The following is a 22,041-nucleotide window of genomic DNA, read 5'->3' on the forward strand; positions in this document are numbered from 1 at the left end:
GTACATGGTTTGGATTGTATGTTTTGTTAGGGTTTTTAAAGGGGAGAGGTAGTTTGGTTTTAAGGATGATCTCTGGACAAGCTATTAATAATGCTTATTTATTTTTAAGGAATTCAGTCTTTTTTACAGACTTCAAGAAACTTTTGAAGTTAATTTGGCAGAAGTTATTAACTGTACATTTATCTGCTACAAAAAGGTGTACTTTGCAGGGAGAATATTCACTTCAGTTAAAAACATGAGAAATGTCTTCAGACACTGAGCTTTGAATGAGAAATTGATAATGAATAAGGGAAAGAGTTTGAGAGAGTTTGCTTATCTGTACCTCATAAAGTTAGAGGGGCTGACTTTTAAGTGGGGAAATTACATAATTTTTCTCTTAAATATTGAAGATATTTTTGGAAGATGCATTTAGTAATGTCCTGAAATATTGTATAGGTTAGTAAGACTGGAGCAGAAGGTGCTGTGCTGGATGAGGCCAAGAACATCAACAAGTCTTTGTCTGCTCTTGGAAATGTCATCTCAGCACTGGCTGAAAGCAGCGTAAGTGTTCTCTTTAGTCTTTTTATACTTAAAGGTTAAATGTTTGTATTTCTGCACATGTTATGCCGAAATTTTTACCAATCTCAGGTATGAGCCAGTGCATTGCAAATGGCCATTACTCTTGTACTATATTGACAGTAAAGATTAATAAGGTACATTTAATGATGAGGGACCTGAGCATCATACTAAAAGTTTCCTTGTGCTCTAAAGGTTACCAAACATAGAAATACAATTTTGTCATCCCATGCATCTTCAGTTTTAGGATTTATGAATTAAAGTAGAATTTAATGTCTTTCTAATAAGGTCATACCTAGCAAAAGTGTAGTTCATATTTCAACAAATTAAGTGTCTGAAAACCTGTGACTGATCATTTAACCTTTTTCTTGGTAGACATATGTTCCATATCGTGATAGCAAAATGACCAGAATCCTTCAAGATTCGCTAGGGGGTAATTGCAGAACCACTATTGTTATTTGCTGTTCTCCATCTTCTTACAATGAATCTGAAACTAAATCTACTCTTCTGTTCGGCCAAAGGTGAGTAAAGGACTTAATAGGAATAAATGCAGAATGAGAAATAAGTACATTCCTCTATTAAGATTCCTGAACCAAATTAATTAGAATGTTTACTTCCTTTCTGTAATTCTTCAGTGTATATAAGTGTTGCGATCTATCTTATATCATAATACAGACCTTAGGAAAAATTAAAAAAACCTTAAACCAGCCAGGGTCCTGAAGACTTTATTTTTAGGGGCAGCATATAATTTGGTTCAAAACACAGTTTAATGTATAGTCTTGGAAAGCTGTAAGTACTTCCCTGTCCCCTGCCCTCCATAAAGTGGAAGAAGGTAGGCAGAAGCTCTCCCCCTGCTAAGTTGAATCTTTTATTTGCCGGGAGAGCCTGTCCTCTGGTCCTGTATCTAACAGTCCAGTAAACTTTGGAATGATACTTGTAAATTCCTGTGTCGTTTGTAACTGAATTTATACATACTCATTCCAGTTAGGTATTTAGTTAGGTAGCTCTTCTTTACCATTCTATTATTGTGGCTGCTTTGTTATGCTCCAGGTCCTGACCGCTGCATTGAATCACACCATTTAGTGGAGCACATTACAAAAACAGTCAATGTTTTGCTAGTCCATCTGGTCTTTGATGTTAGTGTGCTTCTTCCACTTCAGTTCAACAAGATAATTTCCTACTGGTCTTCTCTAAGAAGTTTTGTATTATGAAAAATAAACCAGATTAGAAATGTGTCAGAATATAAAGAATTAGTGAGCGTGGACTGCATTCTGCAACAGGGAAGGTTTTTTATTTCCTTTTAGAAGATAGGAGGTCTTTTATTATTCAGTGAACAAGCTACTGGAAAGTGTCTTCCAGCTGCAGCTATGTGGTTTCACTGCCTTGATGTCTTCAGGAGTTAACAGAGTGCATTCCTTTCTCAGCCACCACACTTAGTCCAGTATAATAATTCAACTTTCTAGGGATCTCAGATTTATGCTGAAGCCCTCAGCTGTAGTAACTGAAGGATATGTAATAGCCATATGATATAGTAGAAAATCATCTCTCTTTTAGTAGTTATGTCTCCCTAAGATTTTGCAGAAGGGTACTTCTAGGAGTCAGTACAGGACAAGAGAGATGTTTAACTGCCATTAGGGTTTTTTCCTGTTCTGAGTTTTGGAGTGGGGTCTTCAGTAGTAGACCAGGCAGGAAAACTACTGAGATAAGTGAGGTATGTCTTTATAGGGAAAACCATACATTACTTCATGAATATGTTTTCAGTGCCTGTAGTTTTGCCTCCAAATCTAATTTAATGGAATTCACCTGAATATAGAGACTCACATCTGCTGTTATCTCAGTACTTGTAACACCTTTTTGGTTAGTGGAGATCTAGTAACTGGACTTTGTGATACAAATGAGCTGTTTCTTCGATAAGCTAGATGGTTTGCACACTAGAAGTGTTATCCTCTCCATTGGACAGTGTTTGCTAGATGTGGAATGCTATCCTTTGTTCAAAACTATGCACAACTGTCCTGACCTCTGTTCTTTCAGGTGAAGGTATGCAGCTTAATTTTTGCAACTCAATCAGCTTGAGATTTCTCTGCTTTCCAAAAGTTGTATTGCTCTGTTCTTTGACAGTTGTATCAATCCAACTGAAAGAATAGTAACTTGTCAGGGACTAGAAATAAGGTTTTGAAAGAGATAGGAATGTTTATGCTTTCACTAATGATATGTGAACATATTGTTTAGTAACCTTTAATTCTTGTCTTCAAAAATGAAGTTTCAGAGCTTTTTGCTTTTTCTATGTAGAGCAAAGACCATTAAGAACACAGTCTGTGTCAACGTGGAGCTCACTGCAGAACAGTGGAAGAAAAAATATGAGAAGGAAAAAGAGAAAAACAAGACTCTGCGTAACACCATCCAGTGGCTGGAAAATGAGCTCAACAGATGGAGGAACGGTGAGAAGCAGTTACATTATTATTCTGGAAACTCTAGGCAAGACGACACACTGAATCTTCAGGCTACCAGAAATAGCTAAGAGCACTATGTAAGGCAGTAATAAGGATATTAAAACTATAGTATTAAGTCAGCTTTGGAACATATTTTCTGCTTTATTGCTACTGAAATAATTTCTAATAATCATGTTATGACAAAAATGTCTGAAAGTGTTTTCCTGTTAGATTGTTCAGCACTTGGTCTTCTAGCAGGACTAGAGTTATATACATTGTAAAAAAATTATTTTGGGGGACAAAAAACTGATATTATTTGTAAGTGCAGAAATTAAGTAAAATGTTTCCTCTGGTGTTCTGTTTCAAAACAATGTCACAAGATCTTGCCCTCATTTAATATTCAAACATGTGAATAGGCAAAATCCCCACCCAAGTCCCAAAGTTGCTGACAGTACCAAATGTGTGCCTGTTAATTCTTCCTGAATTATTAACTTCTTATCAGTTCAAGCTGCTGGCAAAATGCAAGTTAGTAGTGAAGCCATAAATTCAGGGAAAGAGAACATAGGTCATACAGATATATTCTGGAGTTGGACAGCTGTTGAAGATGATTTTGCAGTCCTGTAGACAGCTGCACCACATCCCGATACAAATCTGAAAACAATGGATTTGCTGAAATAGTTTTGATAGGATGTGGGGGTTTTTTAGTGTTTTGTACAGCTGGTATGAGGCCACACCTGAAATGTCAATATTCTGAAAGAACTATACTTAACACGAGATACTGGAGTGTAGGAAAGAGCCTGTACCTCCCAAGGACTGCATCAAATGTTTTGAATAAAGCACTAAGGAATTTAGTTTAATTTACCAGAGAAGTGCCTTGGCCTATGGTGTTTTCCTCTCTGTGAAGTTAGTGTTCTCATCAGAAAAAGCTTCATGAACATAAAAGGATAAAAGTGTAACTGGAAATATTTTGAATTAGAAGCAAAGCAAGAGTAAATATGGCTACCTAGTAAAACAGTGCCAAGGGGAAGAGAGAATTTTCTGTCTTCCGGGAAGTTAGGTGACTTTCTAGAAGATGAGCTTTGATGTGTAATTTGGAGCTCATAGAAGAGTAACTGAGTGAAATACGATGTTTTGTGGTAAGCAGGAAATAGTTTCGATGATCTAGTGGTAATTTTTTTTTTCCAAATAATCGGCTGAACTCAATTGTTTATTAACTGTGTAATGCTGTTAGTAGGAAATATGTAATACTTCCCAAGGGAAATATGTCATGGCTAACTATACTAAAATTAAGTGTCCTTTTAAGGGGAGACTGTACCAGTTGATGAACAGTTTGACAAGGAGAAGGCCAACTTAGAAGCTTTTGCAGTGGACAAGGATATTACTGTTATTAATGATAAACCGGCTACCACAATTGGAGTAACTGGCAATTTCACTGACGCTGAGAGAAGGAAATGTGAGGAAGAAATTGCCAAACTTTACAAACAACTGGATGACAAGGTATGCTATTCTCACTTAATGTAAGATCTCTTGAAAACACATCTTGAACTATACTATTGTGTAATGTGTCTTCAGCATTCTCAGGAGGAGAAGCCAAGGGATGGGTACAAATCTCTTCACTTCTGTGACCCAAAGGAATTGCTTGAAGTTGTGTCAGGGGAGGTTTAGGTTGAGTATTAGGAAAAGACTCTTCATCCAGAGGGAGGCTGAGCACTGGAACAGGCTCTCCAGGGAAGTGGTCACAGCATTACTAAACTTGACAGTGTTCCAAAAGCCTTTGGACAATGCTCTTGGGCCCAGGATGTGACTCTCAAGGTGTCCTGCACAGGGCTGAGAGTTGGACTTGATGATCCTGATGGGTCCATTCCAACTCAGCTTGTTCTATAATTCTGTATTTAATTTGCCAGTATTCATTTGTTAGCTCAGCTTGATGAAGTATTTGCTGAGAATGCTTCCTCTTAATTCTTAAGATTAAGAGAAGTCAAAGTTGCCTCATCTGGTATCTGGTACTAAGGGAGTATCATTTGTTAGTTCTAAAAAAATGGATGTGGGAGAATGAGTAATTGGAAGACAAAATTTTTTTCTTTCCATGTTTTGGATATTTTATATGAAATAATCTCAAATTTAACTGGTAGTACTGTATTTGAATAGAAAAAATCTTTTAAGTAAATATTAATTGTTTTTTTGGAAGTTAGAACAACTTGGAGAAGACTAGGAAAAGCACAGGTATAAGACTTGTCTCTGGAGTATGATGTTTTACACATACATGCCAGGTTAAGAGCCTAATGAATCAACCAGTGAAATGGAAAGGATTGTTTTTTACTTTTATTGCTTTGTTGTGTAATTATCTCAGAATAGGGAAAAGTTAGATACTTGATACCTGCTGTCTTAGATTATTTTTTCTGAGTGGAATTTGTCAGTTCTGTGAACACGGTTATAATTTAACTGCAGGATGAAGAAATTAATCAGCAGAGTCAACTGGTAGAAAAACTGAAGACACAGATGTTGGATCAGGAAGAGGTGAGTTTTGCTCTTGCATCTTTATTTTATTTTCGTTTGTCTTTCCTTTTGAAAAATTGGAGGTATTGGGAATAGGTCACAGTTTATCACCAGGAAGTAGAATGACAGCTTACTACTGCACAATAATTCTCGTTTATGCCTTATCTAAATGCTCTGCCTGTTCATTCCTCCCACTTACACTGTGGTGATGGCCAAACTTAAACCAGTTTACTTGGATCTTAAGTATCTGTGAAGATACAAACAATTGAAGTATTTTATGGAAAGACAGCCGCTGTTTTCTTCCCTATGCAAAGTTAGCTGTTTGTCAAAACTGAAGGTAACTTGATTTGATGTAAAAAATCTGTTTCAAGATTTACTACTGGTCAATTGCTGTAGAGAGAGAAGGGAGAGGAGGGAAATGTATTGGCCCATAATGAAAAAGGAAGGATCTATGTGCTAATTTAGACCATACTTGCTAGAATATTCAAATCATTTGTATGGACATTGGTTGCCAGGGATATAAATTAATGGGACAAAATTCCTATTAATAATGAAAATTTCATTTAGCCAAAATATTAGAAAAAATATTTCTCTATAGCACAGATTTTAAAAAATGGTAATCCTTGTGTACATGTTCAAAACAAAACTAGCCAAGGACTAGGAAAATTGGAGCTACTGTTGAATCTAATTTAAATAAATAAATCTGTGTTTTTTACAATTGTACCCTTTAGTTATTCTTTAGCAGCTAACAGAGTAAAAATGCTGGTTTAGTCCCTAGATTATTGACAGCTTCAGACTCATGAGTGTTCAATGGCTTTTTTGTGAACTTGCAATATTCCATGTGTGATTCTAATGGCTATCCCTATATGTGTTCATTTGTAATCACTTCCATTTTTAAGATGTTTAAAAACTTAAAGAACTGTGAATATAGGTGGTAAATTTAGTTGTTCATTATATTCTGTTCTTAGTATCCTTATTGCATGAAGCTAGCCACTAGGAATATAGATATAAGCTATTGTAGTAGCTAAAAGCATTAATAACATTCAAGATATGCATGGAATTTTCTTCATGATTATTTATTATTGTATTTTTATTAAATCTCTATCAATGTTGCAGCTTCTGGCATCAACCAGACGGGACCAAGACAACCTGCAAGCAGAGTTGAATCGCCTTCAGGCTGAAAATGATGCTTCTAAAGAGGAAGTGAAAGAGGTGTTACAAGCCCTTGAAGAATTAGCTGTCAACTATGATCAGAAGTCTCAGGAAGTAGAAGATAAGGCAAAGGAATATGAACTGCTTAGTGACGAACTCAATCAAAAATCGGTATGAAATTGGGATAAGAAATTACTGATAATGTTCAGTGTGACTTCGCTTGCCTTACCCATATTTCTTAAAGTCATTTGAAAATATTTCACAAGGGAAAATGAGAGCCTAAGTCTAAAACGTATTTTGTTTTTTGAGAAATTATTTTCTAAAACCTGTAAGCTTAAGAAAAAACATATGGTGATTATTGACCTTGATAGCACTTGTCTTTTTAGTGCCTGTGGCATTTTACTACCGGAAGAGTGTTTAGAAACATCCCAGGTGTCAAAATGTAACACTTTCATCGCATGCTGGGGTTTTTTTTTGTCTTTCTGGTGCAGTTGGGGAAATCCTGACTTAAGAATCTGCTTCTTCTGATCTTGAAGTTGCAGTGAGCATGCTGCAGCTCCTCTTGAAAGGAATGTGTATTTGCCTGCTGAGTATATGGAATGTGAGATGACTTACCTTGATGCCTTCAAAAATAAGCTGTTTGGTTTACTTTCTGAAAGGAGTAGTTGGGGATATATTTCAAAAGTTAACCCTGGTTAAAATACAGGTGCAGCATCAGTCTCACAGAATACTGTGCACCTCCTTACATACCTGCAAAGTTTCTGAACTGACTGACAGGTTTGGTAGCTAGTTATTTGGCAGATTTCCATCAGTTTGAAGCAGTTAATACTCTACCTACTATCCTAAAATTCTAAGTACTAGAAACGATCAGCATGTTTGCTGGCATTGCAGGCGATATTAATGGCACAAGTCTCACTGATCTCTGTTCTCGGAGATGATAAAAGAAGATCTGGGTCTTCTAGTGACTGTGGCTTTCAGTTTTCAGTTACTAAGATTTGACTTGGTAGAACACTAATGATGTAATTGAAGGTTCACAAGATCATGAAACTTCTCTTTACACTTCTGAATATTCTGAGCTGAGTAATTTTTACTGGTAACTTACATCACTTGAAGATTGGCCAAAAGTCAGGGAATCTATGGTCTTATGAGCAGCATTTAAAATCTGTTGGAGTAGGCTTGCTCTGCGTATGTGTATGTTTCTGAAGTGTATGGTTTGGTTTTTGCTGGTTTGCTTTATTGGTGTAGTTTTTTTAATTATAGATAGTGATTCTAGATATTATAACCAACATCCATTGAGTGTCATGAGCAAGTTAGTCTGCAAGAAAGCAACTGTTGAAGGTGTCATAAAATTAAGACATCCCAATCTGGCACTGCTAATCCATGCAGGAACCATCCTTTGGGATCTCTGCATGGAACTTTCCTGCTGCAAAACTTCTGGGGTTTTTTTTTTAAACTGGATTACAAATAGCAGACTCCTGAGCATGTGAGCTGCTGACCTGCAGCCACTACAACCACAGGAGTTCAAGCCAGCTGAACAAGTGCTCAGGAATAAGTCTTGTGCTTATGAAATCTCAGTGCTGGGAGAGTACTCTCATTTTTTTATTTGCAAGTAGGGAAGAGTAAAGAGCTTTGCAGATAAAGCTAAAATTGTTCTCATTCACCAAAATATGGTGAGAAGTTTTGGACCTACTGTCCATTTACCTTTTCTCTATGAATGTGATTCCCTGCAATATTTAATTGTATATAACTCTAAGTGCTGTTTAGCAATGTTAAAACTGATTTTGCTGTCAAGTTTTAAAATTATATTTTCACAGCTGAAGATCTCTGTCCCCAGTACTTTTTAGTTCTTTCAGAAGAAATGCTGGTGCTCTGTAAATAATATGAGACTAGTTTCAGGTTCAAGAGTGTGTTTTGTTTAATCAAGGTTAACTTCTTTTACTATAGGTCACTTTAGCCAGTATAGATGCAGAGCTTCAGAAACTTAAAGAAATGACCAACCATCAGAAGAAACGAGCAACAGAAATGATGGCCTCCTTACTAAAAGATCTTGCAGAGATTGGAATTGCAGTAGGAAATAATGATGTCAAGGTAAGAGTTAATCACTGCTGTCTTCAGTGCTGCCATGTATTAAACAATATATTGTGGGTAGGTGAGGGCATTTTCTTAGTATGGTAAAAATTACCACCATAGGAAGCTTTATGTATATTAATAATTAAATTATTAATATACATAAATAATAATTAAAATATTAATAATAATATTAATAATTATTAATAATATATAAGCTCCTTCATTGCTTATATTGTCACTTAATCGGGTCCCAGATAAAATTTGATTATGCATAGACAGGGAAGAGCAGGCATGATATTTTTCTGAAGCAGTGTTCTCATTCATGTTACTGAAGTGCTGTATTAAGTGGTTTTAATCCAACAGCATTGTCTTGGAAATCTAATGATGACCTACAGTGATGATCAGGATGATACTTATGTCCTCATCCTGTTTTTAATATGAAATAGGAGACAAGTCTAGAGACAAGACATGGCTATAGGGTAAGAATGTAAGCAGTATTAGAAATCAATAGTTAATTGTATTTCCTTCTTCAAGCAACTCATTGTCTTTATGCAAGCTTCTAAACAATCAATAGGAAAACGTAAATATCAAAATGTAATAATTTTTTGTTTATTTTTAAAGTTCTGTGGTTATCAGTTGAGGCTGGGGATGTGTCCTGGGCATTAACATGCTTCAGTGCACTGTTAGTTCAGTTTTGTTATCTGAGCTTTCTAAATGTGCTGTTCCACCCTTTTCAGCAGCCTGAGGGAACTGGCATGATAGATGAAGAATTCACAGTTGCAAGGCTGTACATTAGCAAAATGAAATCAGAAGTAAAAACAATGGTGAAACGTTGCAAACAGTTAGAAGGCACACAAGCTGAAAGCAATAAGAAAATGGAAGAAAATGAAAAGGAGTTGGCTGCCTGCCAGCTCCGGATCTCACAGGTAAATATTTCATTGCAGTGTACAGCGTTCTTTATGAATTAAATAAACCTGGGGAAAAAGAAGTTGCAGGGTTTTTCTGGTACCTAACAAAGCACACTGTGAGTGAACAGTCATAAGACTCAGCTGTTTTCTTAGTGCTCTCATCAGATTGGATGCTTCTAAGTAATTCATGTGTGTGAATTACTATTCTGTGTGATTCATGTGTGACAGGATGTCAGAATTTCTCCAATATATCTGTAGCCTGCAGTGCTTTTGTAGCACTTGTATTAAATATTGGAGTCCATCACAGGATTCTTTACAAATAGAAGTCCTACAGAAGCAGTGGCTACTGGGCAGTGCCTGCCAATGCCTCAAGTTGGAAGAGCTAATAGCAGGGTAAAATTCCAGAAGGTTTGTGTAGCAGATTAAATTTATTTCTAATGTGAGAATGGCCATTTTAATGTGATTGTTAGAAAAGATAAGTAATGTGACTTCTAACATTTCTAGATAGGCAGTTTAGTATTTCTGTATTTTGTTTTTCATACAGATGATAATCTCCTTAAAAATCAGGAGATGCACATTTCAGCCCAATCTTGTAAATACAGTGAGCCTCTCTTGCCTCTGTTAGTATTTAACATTCAGAACATCTCCCAGCCAAAAATGCATTTCATTTCAATCCAGAAAAAAACCATTGTCTTAAAGGCTACAGATCTTCTTGAGTAGTCATATTCTTCTAAGAGTCTAGTTGGCACCATTTTTGTTTTCAGATGAGGTTACTTGTTGTGTAGAAAATAAGTATGAACTGTTTATGCAGATGTAATTCCATGGTACCTAGTTCCAAAGCAAATGAATTTTTTCATTCCACAAGCATGAAGCCAAGATCAAGTCACTGACTGAATATCTTCAGAATGTGGAACAGAAAAAGAGGCAGTTGGAAGAATCTGTGGATTCCCTTAATGAAGAATTAGTTCAACTGCGAGCACAGGGTAGGACTTGGCTCCCTACACCCCACCATTTTAACAACACAGTGGTAAACAGGGTATTGCTCTGTTCTGTTTAGGTTGAAAGGTAGAGTTATAAAAAGGCTTTTTGCTACTGAACATGTAGAATTAATCCATGGTAAAACATGTTTGCTGTTTAAAAGAACTGTTTTTGATAGGATTAAAGATGTGACTAATTTAATTAAATTTTGTGGTGGGAGGGGATTTTTTTCAAATTGTAAGATGTTGGCAAGGGAAGAGGAAATCAGTGTCATCATCCATGTGATTGTGTAGATACCTGGCTGAAATGTGGTTTTGTTCTTTATGCCTTCTAGAAAAGGTCCATGAGATGGAGAAAGAGCACTTAAATAAGGTTCAAACTGCAAATGAAGTGAAGGTAAGTCAATTTCATTATTTAGAAAAGAAGAAAACCCTAACAACCCAAATCCCTACAGATTGATTATCTGGTGCTAACTTAGAGTATTTAATATGTTCTGTTTTTTTCTAATAGCAAGCTGTGGAGCAGCAAATTCAGAGCCATCGTGAGACGCATCAGAAACAAATCAGTAGCCTCAGAGATGAAGTTGATGCAAAGGAGAAGCTCATCACTGAGCTTCAAGAGTGAGTACTTGTCGTTAGTTTAGTGTCTCCAGATGTCTCTGGGCTGTGCAAGTACAGAAGCACAGTACAGTGGAAGGAAGTGGTGAGCGTTTCCTCCAGAGCTGTCCTTCTGTCTTCCATTGTGTTACTGACTGTGCTGTCTGAGAGTTTCAGCTGATAATTATTTGCTTTCTGTGTTTAGCCAAAACCAGAAGATGATGCTTGAACAGGAACGTCTGAGAGTCGAGCATGAGAAGCTGAAAGCGACTGATCAGGAAAAAAGCAGGAAACTTCATGAGCTTACGTAAGTGATGATGCATAAAACAAACGTGTGTGGGGACACTTCCTCTATTAGCTAGTGACCTCAAATGCTGCAGTGCCTCTCACTGTATAATATGCTTACTAAAGTGGCCTTCTTGAACTTTTTTTAATACCTTTGCACTGCATAATACTTAAAATAGGAAGTCGAATTATGAAAGATATGAAGGCCACAGTTGTTTTTTTGTTATTATGCTATAGATTGGAGTAATTAACTTTTCAATTTGCAGCTAAGTATTGCAAGAATTGTAAGACTGCAAGAGTCTTTTAACAATTCCCCTTGTTCTTTTTATGGTTTTTATGTTCCCTTATTCTTTTTATGGTCCTTACGTGATTTAACTTGTTAAGTGGCTCTGATTGGTTTATTCTTAAAATTAAATAATTGCATGCTTCATTGATTAACTAAATCCAATGTCTTAGTGAATTAGAGACTCAAAAGTTAGTGTAAAAATGGAATTACCTTCTGCTTGCAGGTAAGTATCAAAGTCAAGCTCAAAAACAGTTCTCAGCTTCTAGAAATCTGACCTTAATCTCCTGGAAATCTTTCAAAGTGTATCAGTTGTAACCCCTTCCTGGCACATACAAATTTATCTTTACAGAAGCCAGAAATACATTATACTTAAAAGTCCTTTTGGAAAGTGCTTTCTGGCTATATTTAAAACACACACAGCGGTTTTCAGGCATTTTTATGATGAAATTTGAAGTAATCAGAGGAACCTGACTGATCTGTGCTGGTAACTAAGAAGCAACACTTGCCTTTTTTTTTTGTTTGTTTGTCCTGTTTAACTGACTGAAATTTTAACAGTACTCTGGTCTTGTGAATCCATCTTACTTTGATTTATTCATATGGCACAATGATTACCAAACTTACATTAACTACAATAGTAACAAATAGATACAAAAATACAATTTTCTTGTCTTGTAAGATTTGCTATACATACCACATTATTGCTTTCTATTTCAGTTTGCAGGGTCAGCTATATCTAGCATTGACCACTTTAAAGCACTTCCTGTATAAGAAAATTCCTTTTCAAAATATTTGCAAAAAAGTTTTAAAAATTAGTTTTGTATTCTATGTCCACCCCCAGCCTTTTAGAATCCAGGTATTTTCCACTGAGTATCATAAATATGCATGGCAAATGACAGACCAGGAACAATGCAGATTATTCACTTTAGTTTTTTCAATTTGAAGTTGTATAGGATGCCTGGAACCACTTATCCAGAGACATCTGTAAAATGGATAGGATAGTGACATTACTTAGAATATTTTATTAGATCAAATGTTTGCTCATTTAACTATGAACTAGTAGTGAAACTGAGTGAGGAGAAATTGCAAGAGGAGAAGAAGCTTTTTTAACTACTTAACAGGAACACTTCATTTTTGTGCCTTGGCCTTTCTATTCTAATCTCAGGTCACAAAAAGACAAGCCCACGTTCCTTTCCTGTATTCTGTCATTTTGATAACTGCGCTGACAGTTCTAAGAACATTTCCTGTGCAGAAAATGCTTTCACATTGAGTGGCAAGACAGTAGCTGTGTACACTGATAATCATCAGGTTATATTCCTGTACACTGACATTGTTATTATGATGCTGGTTTTACCAATGTGTTGAGGATGAGGTGTTAAAGAAAACAATGAGAAAATTTTTAATTTGGCACACGAGACTTATCATCTCTGCTGGTCAGAGCTAAGAACATTTGTAGGATAAGATCTCCCCAAATATTCACTTTGAAGCTGGCTCTGAGGCTCCTGTCTTTTACTATTCTGGAAACTTCTGTAAATCACGCATCTGAACGTACTTGCTTGTATTCAGTATTAAAATCACTTCACTCTTCCTTTTGCAGCTCCCCCAATCCCACCACCCCCATGCCATACAGATCTGAGTGTCATCTGTTGGTTATATCTTTAATTTAAGTCTTCAACCAAAAGACTTTTTTCATTTGTACAATACAGTGTTTATTGCTCTAGTCCTCTAAAACAAAAATTCTAATTTTTCTAGGAATTTCAGGAATAATTTATTCTCTTTTAGGGTTATGCAGGACAGACGGGAACAAGCAAGGCAAGATTTAAAGGGTTTGGAAGAGACTGTGGTAAGATAATCAGAATATATTCCAAAGCAAATGTCAATATTTGTCTCTTTTTTCTTTCAGAGTTTGTTTGGGTTATTTTGTTAATTTCTTGTCTTTAACTGTAGGCAAAAGAACTTCAGACTCTTCACAATCTTCGGAAGCTGTTTGTTCAAGATTTGGCTACTAGAGTGAAAAAGGTAATGTGGTGCTGTAGTTAAACTTTTTGTTTCTGAGAATGCTGCATGGATTCCAGTTTAGAACTAAATTAGGAAGTGATCCTTCTTTGGTTTAATTTTTCTAGCTTGATTGTAATATACAAGTTCAGATTTGTACTCAGCCTCCTGTCTCCCTCCCCATGCCTTTGTTACTGCAGAGTGCTGAGATCGACTCAGATGATACAGGAGGCAGTGCTGCACAGAAACAGAAGATTTCCTTCCTTGAGAATAATCTTGAACAGCTTACAAAGGTTCACAAGCAGGTACAATGAGACTTCATTTCAAATATTAATAAAGCTACTCTAGATCCATCCTTAAGAGGCAACTGCCTATTGGTCATAAAGTAACTTCTGTAAGTAAATACTAATACATTTCTAGCATATGTGTTCATATTATTTTGTAACATAAATTAATTAGCTGGTTTAAGTCCACATGGGTGTATAACAAAATAGCTGCATTTAAACTGAAAGCGACCCAAGTTCATGTTTAGACATCGTATATGAGTCTAGGGGCTGCTTGCCTGTCTCCAGTGGAAGAGGTGCCTCTGTTGGGTAGCAGGTTCTTCCGCAGTAACTGGTTTTTCAAATTACAGTCTCAGTGTCTCTGACTTCCACAGATTTGCTAAAAGATTAAGCAAAGTCAGTATAATAACCCTACTGCTTTGCCTCTTTAGCAGTGGGGAGGGTATTTGGTTAGCTCTCCCTCTGAAGAGAGATACCAAGAAAATAATCCCTTTTGGTTCTGTAGCTGGTACGTGATAATGCTGATCTTCGCTGCGAACTTCCTAAACTGGAGAAGCGACTTAGAGCTACAGCTGAAAGAGTGAAAGCCTTGGAATCTGCACTGAAGGAAGCCAAAGAGAACGCTTCTCGTGATCGCAAACGGTATCAGCAAGAAGTAGATCGTATAAAGGAAGCTGTAAGATCCAAGAATATGGCCAGAAGAGGACATTCGGCACAAATTGGTGAGTAAAGACTCCCTTGCTTCATCTGTCTCCTTTTTGTTTTGCATTGTTTTTGTATATATGTGCATCTTTCAGCCCTCATTGAAACTGCACGTGTCAGTGTGATCTATTTTCTACAGTGAGTTATATTTTAGTTAACAGACTGTGTGTGTGGAGGTGATACTTTATGGTTGTTCGGCTTTTTATTTATTTTAAATTACTTTGGAAAAGGCTTACCAACCTAGAATTCTAGCCTGAATATGTTACGTTTCCTAGAAGAAACAGTACACTGCATATGAGTCTTAATCTCTTAGATCATTCCAATTCCATTCCAATTTCTAAGACTAAATAGATATCTCAAGGCAGCAAGAAAGATTAAGCCATCACCTTCAACAACAAATTTGACCTGATCTTAAGGGTCAGAGGGGCAGACAGAAACCCACAATATCCAAAGATCCTTCATTACCTTTTCGATTCTTTGTTCCAAAACATATAGTATCCACAGCCCTCTCTAGGGGAAAGTAACAAAAAAAACAGGGGTGGGAAGGTGGAGGCAAAATAGTCATACTCCTTTGCTCCTCCACCTGCCATTACTCTGTTGAGTGCTGAGGACTGTGAAGGTGTGTGGAGAACTTAACTGTGCACATTACACTACAGCTGTAGAACTAAAGGACTTCAGTCATCAATACACTTCTCTTTAACCTTAATGTGACTGAAATGAGCAATGCAGTTAAATTTTGCTCATATTCTGTAGGTCTGCAGAGAGCTGTTGCAAAATAGTTAAAATTTTTTGGTGACATGAGGTGGCAGCTTGCAGACAAGTGCTTTACTGTCTGAATTTTCTCTCAGGTGGTCTCTAAGAAAACAAATAATTCACTAGTGATCACACCTGAGGTATACAGCCTCTGGTGAATAAATGTCTAGATGAACTAGTCATGTCTTCCTGGAGATCAGCTTCCTATAAGGCAGTAATTGAGAAGTGTTTCTGTGCTGCAGCTGCTGCCTGCAGGTACTTTTTTGCCTGGTGAAACTTCTAAGTGCATCTCTTTAATATTACAAAACTTTTGAAGTCCTACACATGCATTACACATTTTCTGTTAAGAGCTAAGTACAAAACTGATTAAAATACAGTTTATTAATTGTATGCAGCTTATGAATGACCTGTCAAAACTGCTGGATTTTCACTTTGGCTATACAGCAAGTTTTGTTTTCATGTGGTGGGAGGTTGATGGAGCAATATTGTCTGTGGAGTATTGGTACACAGAACCACCTGCAGAGAGAGTAACTAGTGACTTTATCAATCAAGTAGATGTGGGAAGGACAGCAAGTATAATGATTCCTTACTAATACATAACTCTCAGGAAACTGTCTAGTGTTGTTTTATTTGAGTTCTTATTGCCAAAAAGTAGGATTTGTAGAAGGTACTACATTAGGTGGGACAGTTAATTGTTGTGAAGATAATCTTTATCAGAAGCTTTGCAAGCTTTAACAGGGAACAATAAAAGCAAAGCCTTGTCTATTTTCCAGGGTTTGTTGTAGTTGACACTAATCTGTTACGTTCTCAGAATGCCATCCTCTAAACTTGTTCTCTTACTCAGTTGTGATTATTACCTTTGGGTAATGATATCAGTAAATTTGAATAATCCAAGGTATTGTTGTGTATATATCTGTAAGTTACATTTCTTGTCATGCAGCTAAGCCTATTCGCCCTGGCCAGCATCCAGCAGCTTCTCCAACTCATCCAAGTGCAATTCGTGGCGGAGGCGCGTTCACTCAGAACAGCCAGCCAGTTGTGCTGCGTGGGGGTGGACGGCAAGACAAAGTGTAAGTTTAAAGTGTGTGATCAAACTACTTTGTATTAGGCTTATTACACTTCGTTCTGTAGCATAAAATCACTTGAATAGATAGATTAACTCCTCCTTTTTACAGAATTCTATAGCCAGTGGAATATATCTAAATATATCTAAATACATCTAAAATGGGGTGGGGTCCTTGAAATCGGGGTGCTCCTCTTCTGAAGGGCTCCAGAACAGCTTATGTGAATTTGGTTTCTTTTTGTTAGCTGACTGACTTTTCCAAGCTCTTTCTCCAATTCAGAGAAAACTGGGCTGTACTACTAGTCAAAGTTCCTGGTTCTGTTCAGTAATGTCTCTTAGTAAATAAGAGGTTGAACTGATGGGTACTTCAGTCTTGAATAACATTTGCTTTGAATGACCAAGGAGTTGCCACTAGCCAGGAAAAGCAGCAGCAGTCATGGGAAATGGAACTGGGCTATAAGTGGTTCCTGTCTGTAATGTTTACCCCGTTATTGCAGTCAAGATTGCATACCCAGTCAGTTTGTCATGCTGTAAATTCGTTGGTGGCAGACAGCATTGTTTAAATGCTTTGTGTTGTATGATTTCTTATTTTAAAGTGGGTTTTTTATTAGCAGTTATCTGAGTGGTTTAAGAACTGGGCTCTTAAAGGCCATGTAAATAGTTGATATGGTCTACTCTATATGTAAATGATTTTGCTTTTTTGGCTTAACTCTGATTTTTTTCATTTACAGTTGCTGAAAAGTAAATGCAGCATGAGGAGGATTGGATATTGTGTAGAGGGAGTCATTCCATGACAATAATCTCTCCTTTTGGGGACTGTAGGATTATTTTTTGAAAATTGTATAAATTATACCTGGCCTGTACAGCTCTTCCCCCTTCTACAAATTCTGCTAACTGATTCCCAAAAAAAACCAACTAGAGTGCAATTTTGGCGTCTTGAAAAATGACATGTTACTTAAAGTGTAGCTCTGCTTATTACACAGTTTGTCTTTCATGTCTTAAATTTAGTCTGCACTGTGCCAAGCTGAATGTACGTTGAGAAAATCTTAGTTCAAATTTTCTAGCTTAATTTGTGTACATCTTATTGTCTTAGGGAATGTGCAACAGTGTTTAAGAATACTTTCATTTTTATCACTTCACATAACACTACATGTCCCACTGAATTAGGGCAGCACTATACATTACAGTTTTCTTCTGGAATGCTGCATAGAGCATTGGAACTAACTGTGTTTGTACAGTGTGAGGGTCCTGAAGTGCTGAGGAGCTGCCACGAGGCCCCGTGACACCGGCGACCTAAAGAGTTCAGTATGAACAAGGCTCTGTAACTGTTACCGAATGCCCAGCCACCGGGTGACTTAGAGTTCTATACTGTACAGTAATAAGAGTAAACCTGAGTTTACAAAAATGGCTTTGGCAATGGGTTCTCCCACCTGTCCTGTTCCTGGTTCTGCACACAGTACAGTCTGGGGGAGTGAAAACATTCTGCTTCATTCTGATGAGCCTGTCTGTCCATTTGTCTGTATCTGTGACGGTTCACTTTCGCTATTTCATAATAGTGAAATGAGGGCAATCTAAACTGTAACTTCATATTCCGCTACATACAGTACTGGAAGTTTTGGCTAAAATTTTAATTTACAATTTAAAAAGCCGTTTTCAGCAACAGGCCAACAAATTCAGATACATAAATAAAGGACACAATTTTTTAAAACTGATGTATCCAGAAATGCCAGTGGCATGTGTTTAAAATAACAATAAAATAAAGTGCTACCCTGAATTGTATTTGTAATCCATTTGTAAGTAGGTATATGAAATGTCCAAAGTAGTAGTTGTTGAATATTTTTCTTCTCTTTGCAATAAAGTCCTGTAAAGTGGCTAACAAAATAAAACATGGGGGTTTGATTTTTTTTTTTTTTTTAAATTTTTTTTTAATGTTTTGTTTTGTTTTGAGTTCCGGTACTCTCAGTGAGTTGAATCCGGGGTTTAAAGTTTTATAGTATAATTTACTTAACTTATTCATAGGGTTTAGCCACTATAATTATTAGAACAGCTGCCTTCTGTATAGAAACTAGTTACCAGGTCTTTAAGAAACTTAGTATTGCTGGAAAAATTCAATGAGTTTCTCAGACCTGGCTGATACAGCTTTTTGTTCTGGCTTGAGTTTTTTCCTGGGTATTCAGTTATTGTGGAAACAGTAGAAACTCTGTGACTGTTCAGACAGCAAATCACTTTCAATTTTTCTATTTGAAAATAGGCAAAATATTTATATTAAGGAGTATAGTCAAATTTTAGACCTTGAACCACTTTTTTTCTGTATCTACAGTAGTCTGAATTTTTAATAGTTTGATTTTTAAAGGTTGAGTGTATCAGTTGGAAATCCCACTATTTTGGAGTTACCAGCTTTTAAGACATTTTTCTTCACTAAGGCCACCAAACACTCCAAACTTGCAGTTGTTTTAGAGCACAGTTGACGGCAGCATACTGAGGAAAATAAAAAAAGAAACAACAAATATTTTGAATTAAATTTCTCCTCATGGAATCAGCACTGTCCATTGTCTTTCTCAATGTTAACTACAGGTTTTCAGGCCTTCATTTGTCAATGTGCAATCATAAAAACAAAACAACACACTCAAATGAAGCAGGATTTTTTTCTCATGCCTGTGAATGGGGGTTTCATTCCTGTAGGTAATTGTCATGGGTTTTGGTGCTGAAAATTGCTGTGTTTAAAAAAAATTAGATTAAATAGTAACTAGTGTGTAGCTCAGTGTACATCACCTTTTTATATTTAAACTCTTTTTTTATTTTAAACCTTTTATGAAGTTTACCAAGAACTGCCTCTTAAAATGTAAAAAAAAAGGAGAAAACCACACAACTTTCTTTGCTTTCTGGTTTGGCTGTCATAGGTCAGCCAGACAGGACAATTACTGTATTTTGTAAATTAAAATATTCAGCCTATATGGGGAATGTTCAACACTGCTATTTCAACTTGCAGTCTTTGAATGGTTCTTATTTTTATGTTCCTCTAGATCATATTTTTAAAAGATGGTTTAGGATAGGAACTTGGTGAAATAATATTTATTTCTGGTGAACAACTAAATTATTTACATAACTTAAATGCTGACTCACTACTGTGTGTAACTCTAAATTTGACATGAGGACAAGTCTACCTGTGGAATCTGATTTAACTTCAGTACACTTAAGATGCATTAAAACAATTGGTTTGGGGAAGACGCCATATAGTTTTAACTTACCTGCATGCTGTAAATGTATTTGTGTTTAAATAAAGAGGAGAAAAATCTTTGAACTTCTTCGTGCATTTATCCCATTTATTATCTCTACATGTGGTCAAATGTGATGATGCAACAATCGTCTGTAGGTGCGTTGTGTTGTGCCTGGGGCACTCCTGAGTGCGTTGTCAGTTGTCTGTATGGTGATGTTCAAAGCTCTCCTTTTATCCACGTGCTTGAACAGTTGTTTTTGGAGTCCATGTAGACTTGGTTGGAAAGAAATTACCAGGAGTTATCACTTGCTTTGTGAACCTCTTTTTTTAAAACTTGGTGTCTGCTGGTTTGGTGACCCCTCATTCTGCTTGAGACAGATCAGTCTATTTCCAGTATTTCTGTGCCATCTAGACTTTCGTCAGCTTCCTTTCCAGGGACTCTTTTTCTTTTACTAGTATCTGTAATAGCTGATTCTACTTTTTCTTAGTGCTATTGAACTGATTTTTTTTATGGAGCAGTGTAGTTATGCGAGGCTGCAATCAACTTCTGGATAATTTCCACAGAAAAAGATTTAGCTAGATGTATAGAGCTTTGATATATATATATATATATATAAGCATAAAGGAGGTCATTATTTAAGTCTGCTAGTACAGTTATGTAAAAGCAAAGATCTCAGGAGGGAGAAATTGCATCTGTAAAACTGTTCGGCAGTGAGCTGATCTATACTGTAAAATATTCCGTAGTGTATCCTTTTAACAGAAGATGGCTCAGTCACAGAGCTCCCTTTGGAATAGATCTCTGTGTCTGCTAGGGGATGATCAACTCAGACCTCTTTAATTGCAAGCAACCACTAAGGGATGCTCAGAAAGGAAAGGAAATCATTCACTGTGAAGTTTCTTATGAGCAATGGAGTGGTCCAAAATGACTTTCAAAAGTGAGGGAAAAAAATACTGTATCTCTGCCAGGGTAAAGCTGTGGTTACTTGTACTGTGAAGATGATAAGGAATTCATTGGCTGGCCTAGGTGCCTTCCCCGTTGAATGAACCAAGAGTTGTAACACCCATTTAGGAGGTGTCAAAATGAATCACTGTTTATCATGTGCTATGTGCAAAACTGATACTTTAGGTGTTAAGGGTGTTGTAAAACCTCTAAATGACAAAGAAAACACCTCTGGAAGATGATTACTGAGGACTGATGGGTACGTCAGAATTTTTGCCTGAGGAGTTTTGAGCTCTTGACTCTTCCTGAACTACGCACAGGGCTGTTCATTTCTTTATCTTTAACCAGTCCTTGCTGGGGGCAATGCGGGGAGAGCAATTGGAGCCTCTGACTCCTTTGAGTGTTTCAGGGGCAGAGGGTACGGTCAGTCAGCTGCGCTGTGCAGTGTAATGGTTAGTAGAAGAGTTACGTGAAGAACGAAAATTCAAAAGAAAAGATCCTATTTAGCCTATGTGCATTTGAAAAGGAAAGTAAGAGGCTAATGATCATAAAGGGAAAGCTGAGGCGTTGTATAGCGTGGTATGGCACTATGTGGCACCATATCTGCACCCCGCGATGACTTACAGGTTTGTGCTCCGCACGGTGTGGGCGCAGCGGTGTTGTGGAAGGGAGCTAAATCCATCCGTACTGTCTCCACCTCCAGTACCGAGGGAAGTGTTGATATGTACCTGCAGCAAGGGGAGCAGCATAACCCACATTCTACGCGTTCCTGAATCCACAAAACTGGGCGTGGAAATGACTCGGAGGTGCCCCCGGGTGTGTGTTAAAGAGTTATTTCCACAGCTCCTGTTGCGAGGAACAAAATGCCTGGAAACCCCTGTCCTGTAAGGCAGCTAAATTGTCTCCTACAGCTGGAGACGAATACGCTTCACAGCTTTAAATAGTGTATTGAAGATACCTGCGAAGCCACTTGCTGTTTGTAAAGGTAAATTAGCTCAGCAAAGTGTAAATGTCGGCGTTATCCTCTCTGCTTATCACCTTCATCAACAGGCCCAGTTCCATCAGCCGGGGGTGTGTTGTGCTGCTGGCACAGATGTTTTAAGTGATCACTCATCATCCTATAAACAAGCGAGTATTTGGATGGTATTTTGGGATGATCTTCCCTGAGAGGGTGTAAATGATTCTTTAAATGCTTTTGCTGCAGGAAATACCCTTCAGCAGAAAACAGGACAGAGTTTAGTCTGCTTCCCAGGAAGGCTCGTTTCAGCTCCCCGCGAGGCCTTTCGATGCCTGCAGCGGTCTGGTGACCCTCTTTCCCGCTGCCGAGGGAAGAGG

At 37.2% G+C, this 22,041-nt stretch overlaps 1 protein-coding gene across 2 annotated transcripts in view; it reads left to right on the top strand.

Annotated features, from left to right (window-relative positions):
• KIF5B (kinesin family member 5B) overlaps positions 1-19,850 on the top strand; it is a 33,344-nt gene extending 13,494 nt beyond the window's left edge. The window contains exons 9-26 of one of the 2 annotated variants that reach the window (XM_066315192.1): positions 436-540; positions 931-1,076; positions 2,845-2,993; positions 4,288-4,481; positions 5,433-5,501; positions 6,597-6,803; positions 8,577-8,720; positions 9,440-9,628; positions 10,476-10,593; positions 10,923-10,984; positions 11,099-11,208; positions 11,390-11,491; positions 13,535-13,595; positions 13,700-13,771; positions 13,948-14,052; positions 14,537-14,753; positions 16,427-16,556; positions 17,281-19,850. In XM_066315192.1, coding sequence (XP_066171289.1) covers positions 436-540; positions 931-1,076; positions 2,845-2,993; positions 4,288-4,481; positions 5,433-5,501; positions 6,597-6,803; positions 8,577-8,720; positions 9,440-9,628; positions 10,476-10,593; positions 10,923-10,984; positions 11,099-11,208; positions 11,390-11,491; positions 13,535-13,595; positions 13,700-13,771; positions 13,948-14,052; positions 14,537-14,753; positions 16,427-16,556; positions 17,281-17,287 — 2,187 coding nt within the window. In that variant the 3' untranslated portion in view covers positions 17,288-19,850. The remainder of the gene's footprint in view (positions 1-435; positions 541-930; positions 1,077-2,844; positions 2,994-4,287; positions 4,482-5,432; positions 5,502-6,596; positions 6,804-8,576; positions 8,721-9,439; positions 9,629-10,475; positions 10,594-10,922; positions 10,985-11,098; positions 11,209-11,389; positions 11,492-13,534; positions 13,596-13,699; positions 13,772-13,947; positions 14,053-14,536; positions 14,754-16,426; positions 16,557-17,280) is intronic. The other variant, XM_066315201.1, reaches the window with a different exon arrangement.
• The last annotated feature ends 2,191 nt before the right edge of the window (positions 19,851-22,041 follow it).

The sequence above is a fragment of the Sylvia atricapilla genome, chromosome 1 (genome assembly GCF_009819655.1).
Source record: "Sylvia atricapilla isolate bSylAtr1 chromosome 1, bSylAtr1.pri, whole genome shotgun sequence".
NCBI lineage: Eukaryota > Metazoa > Chordata > Aves > Passeriformes > Sylviidae > Sylvia > Sylvia atricapilla.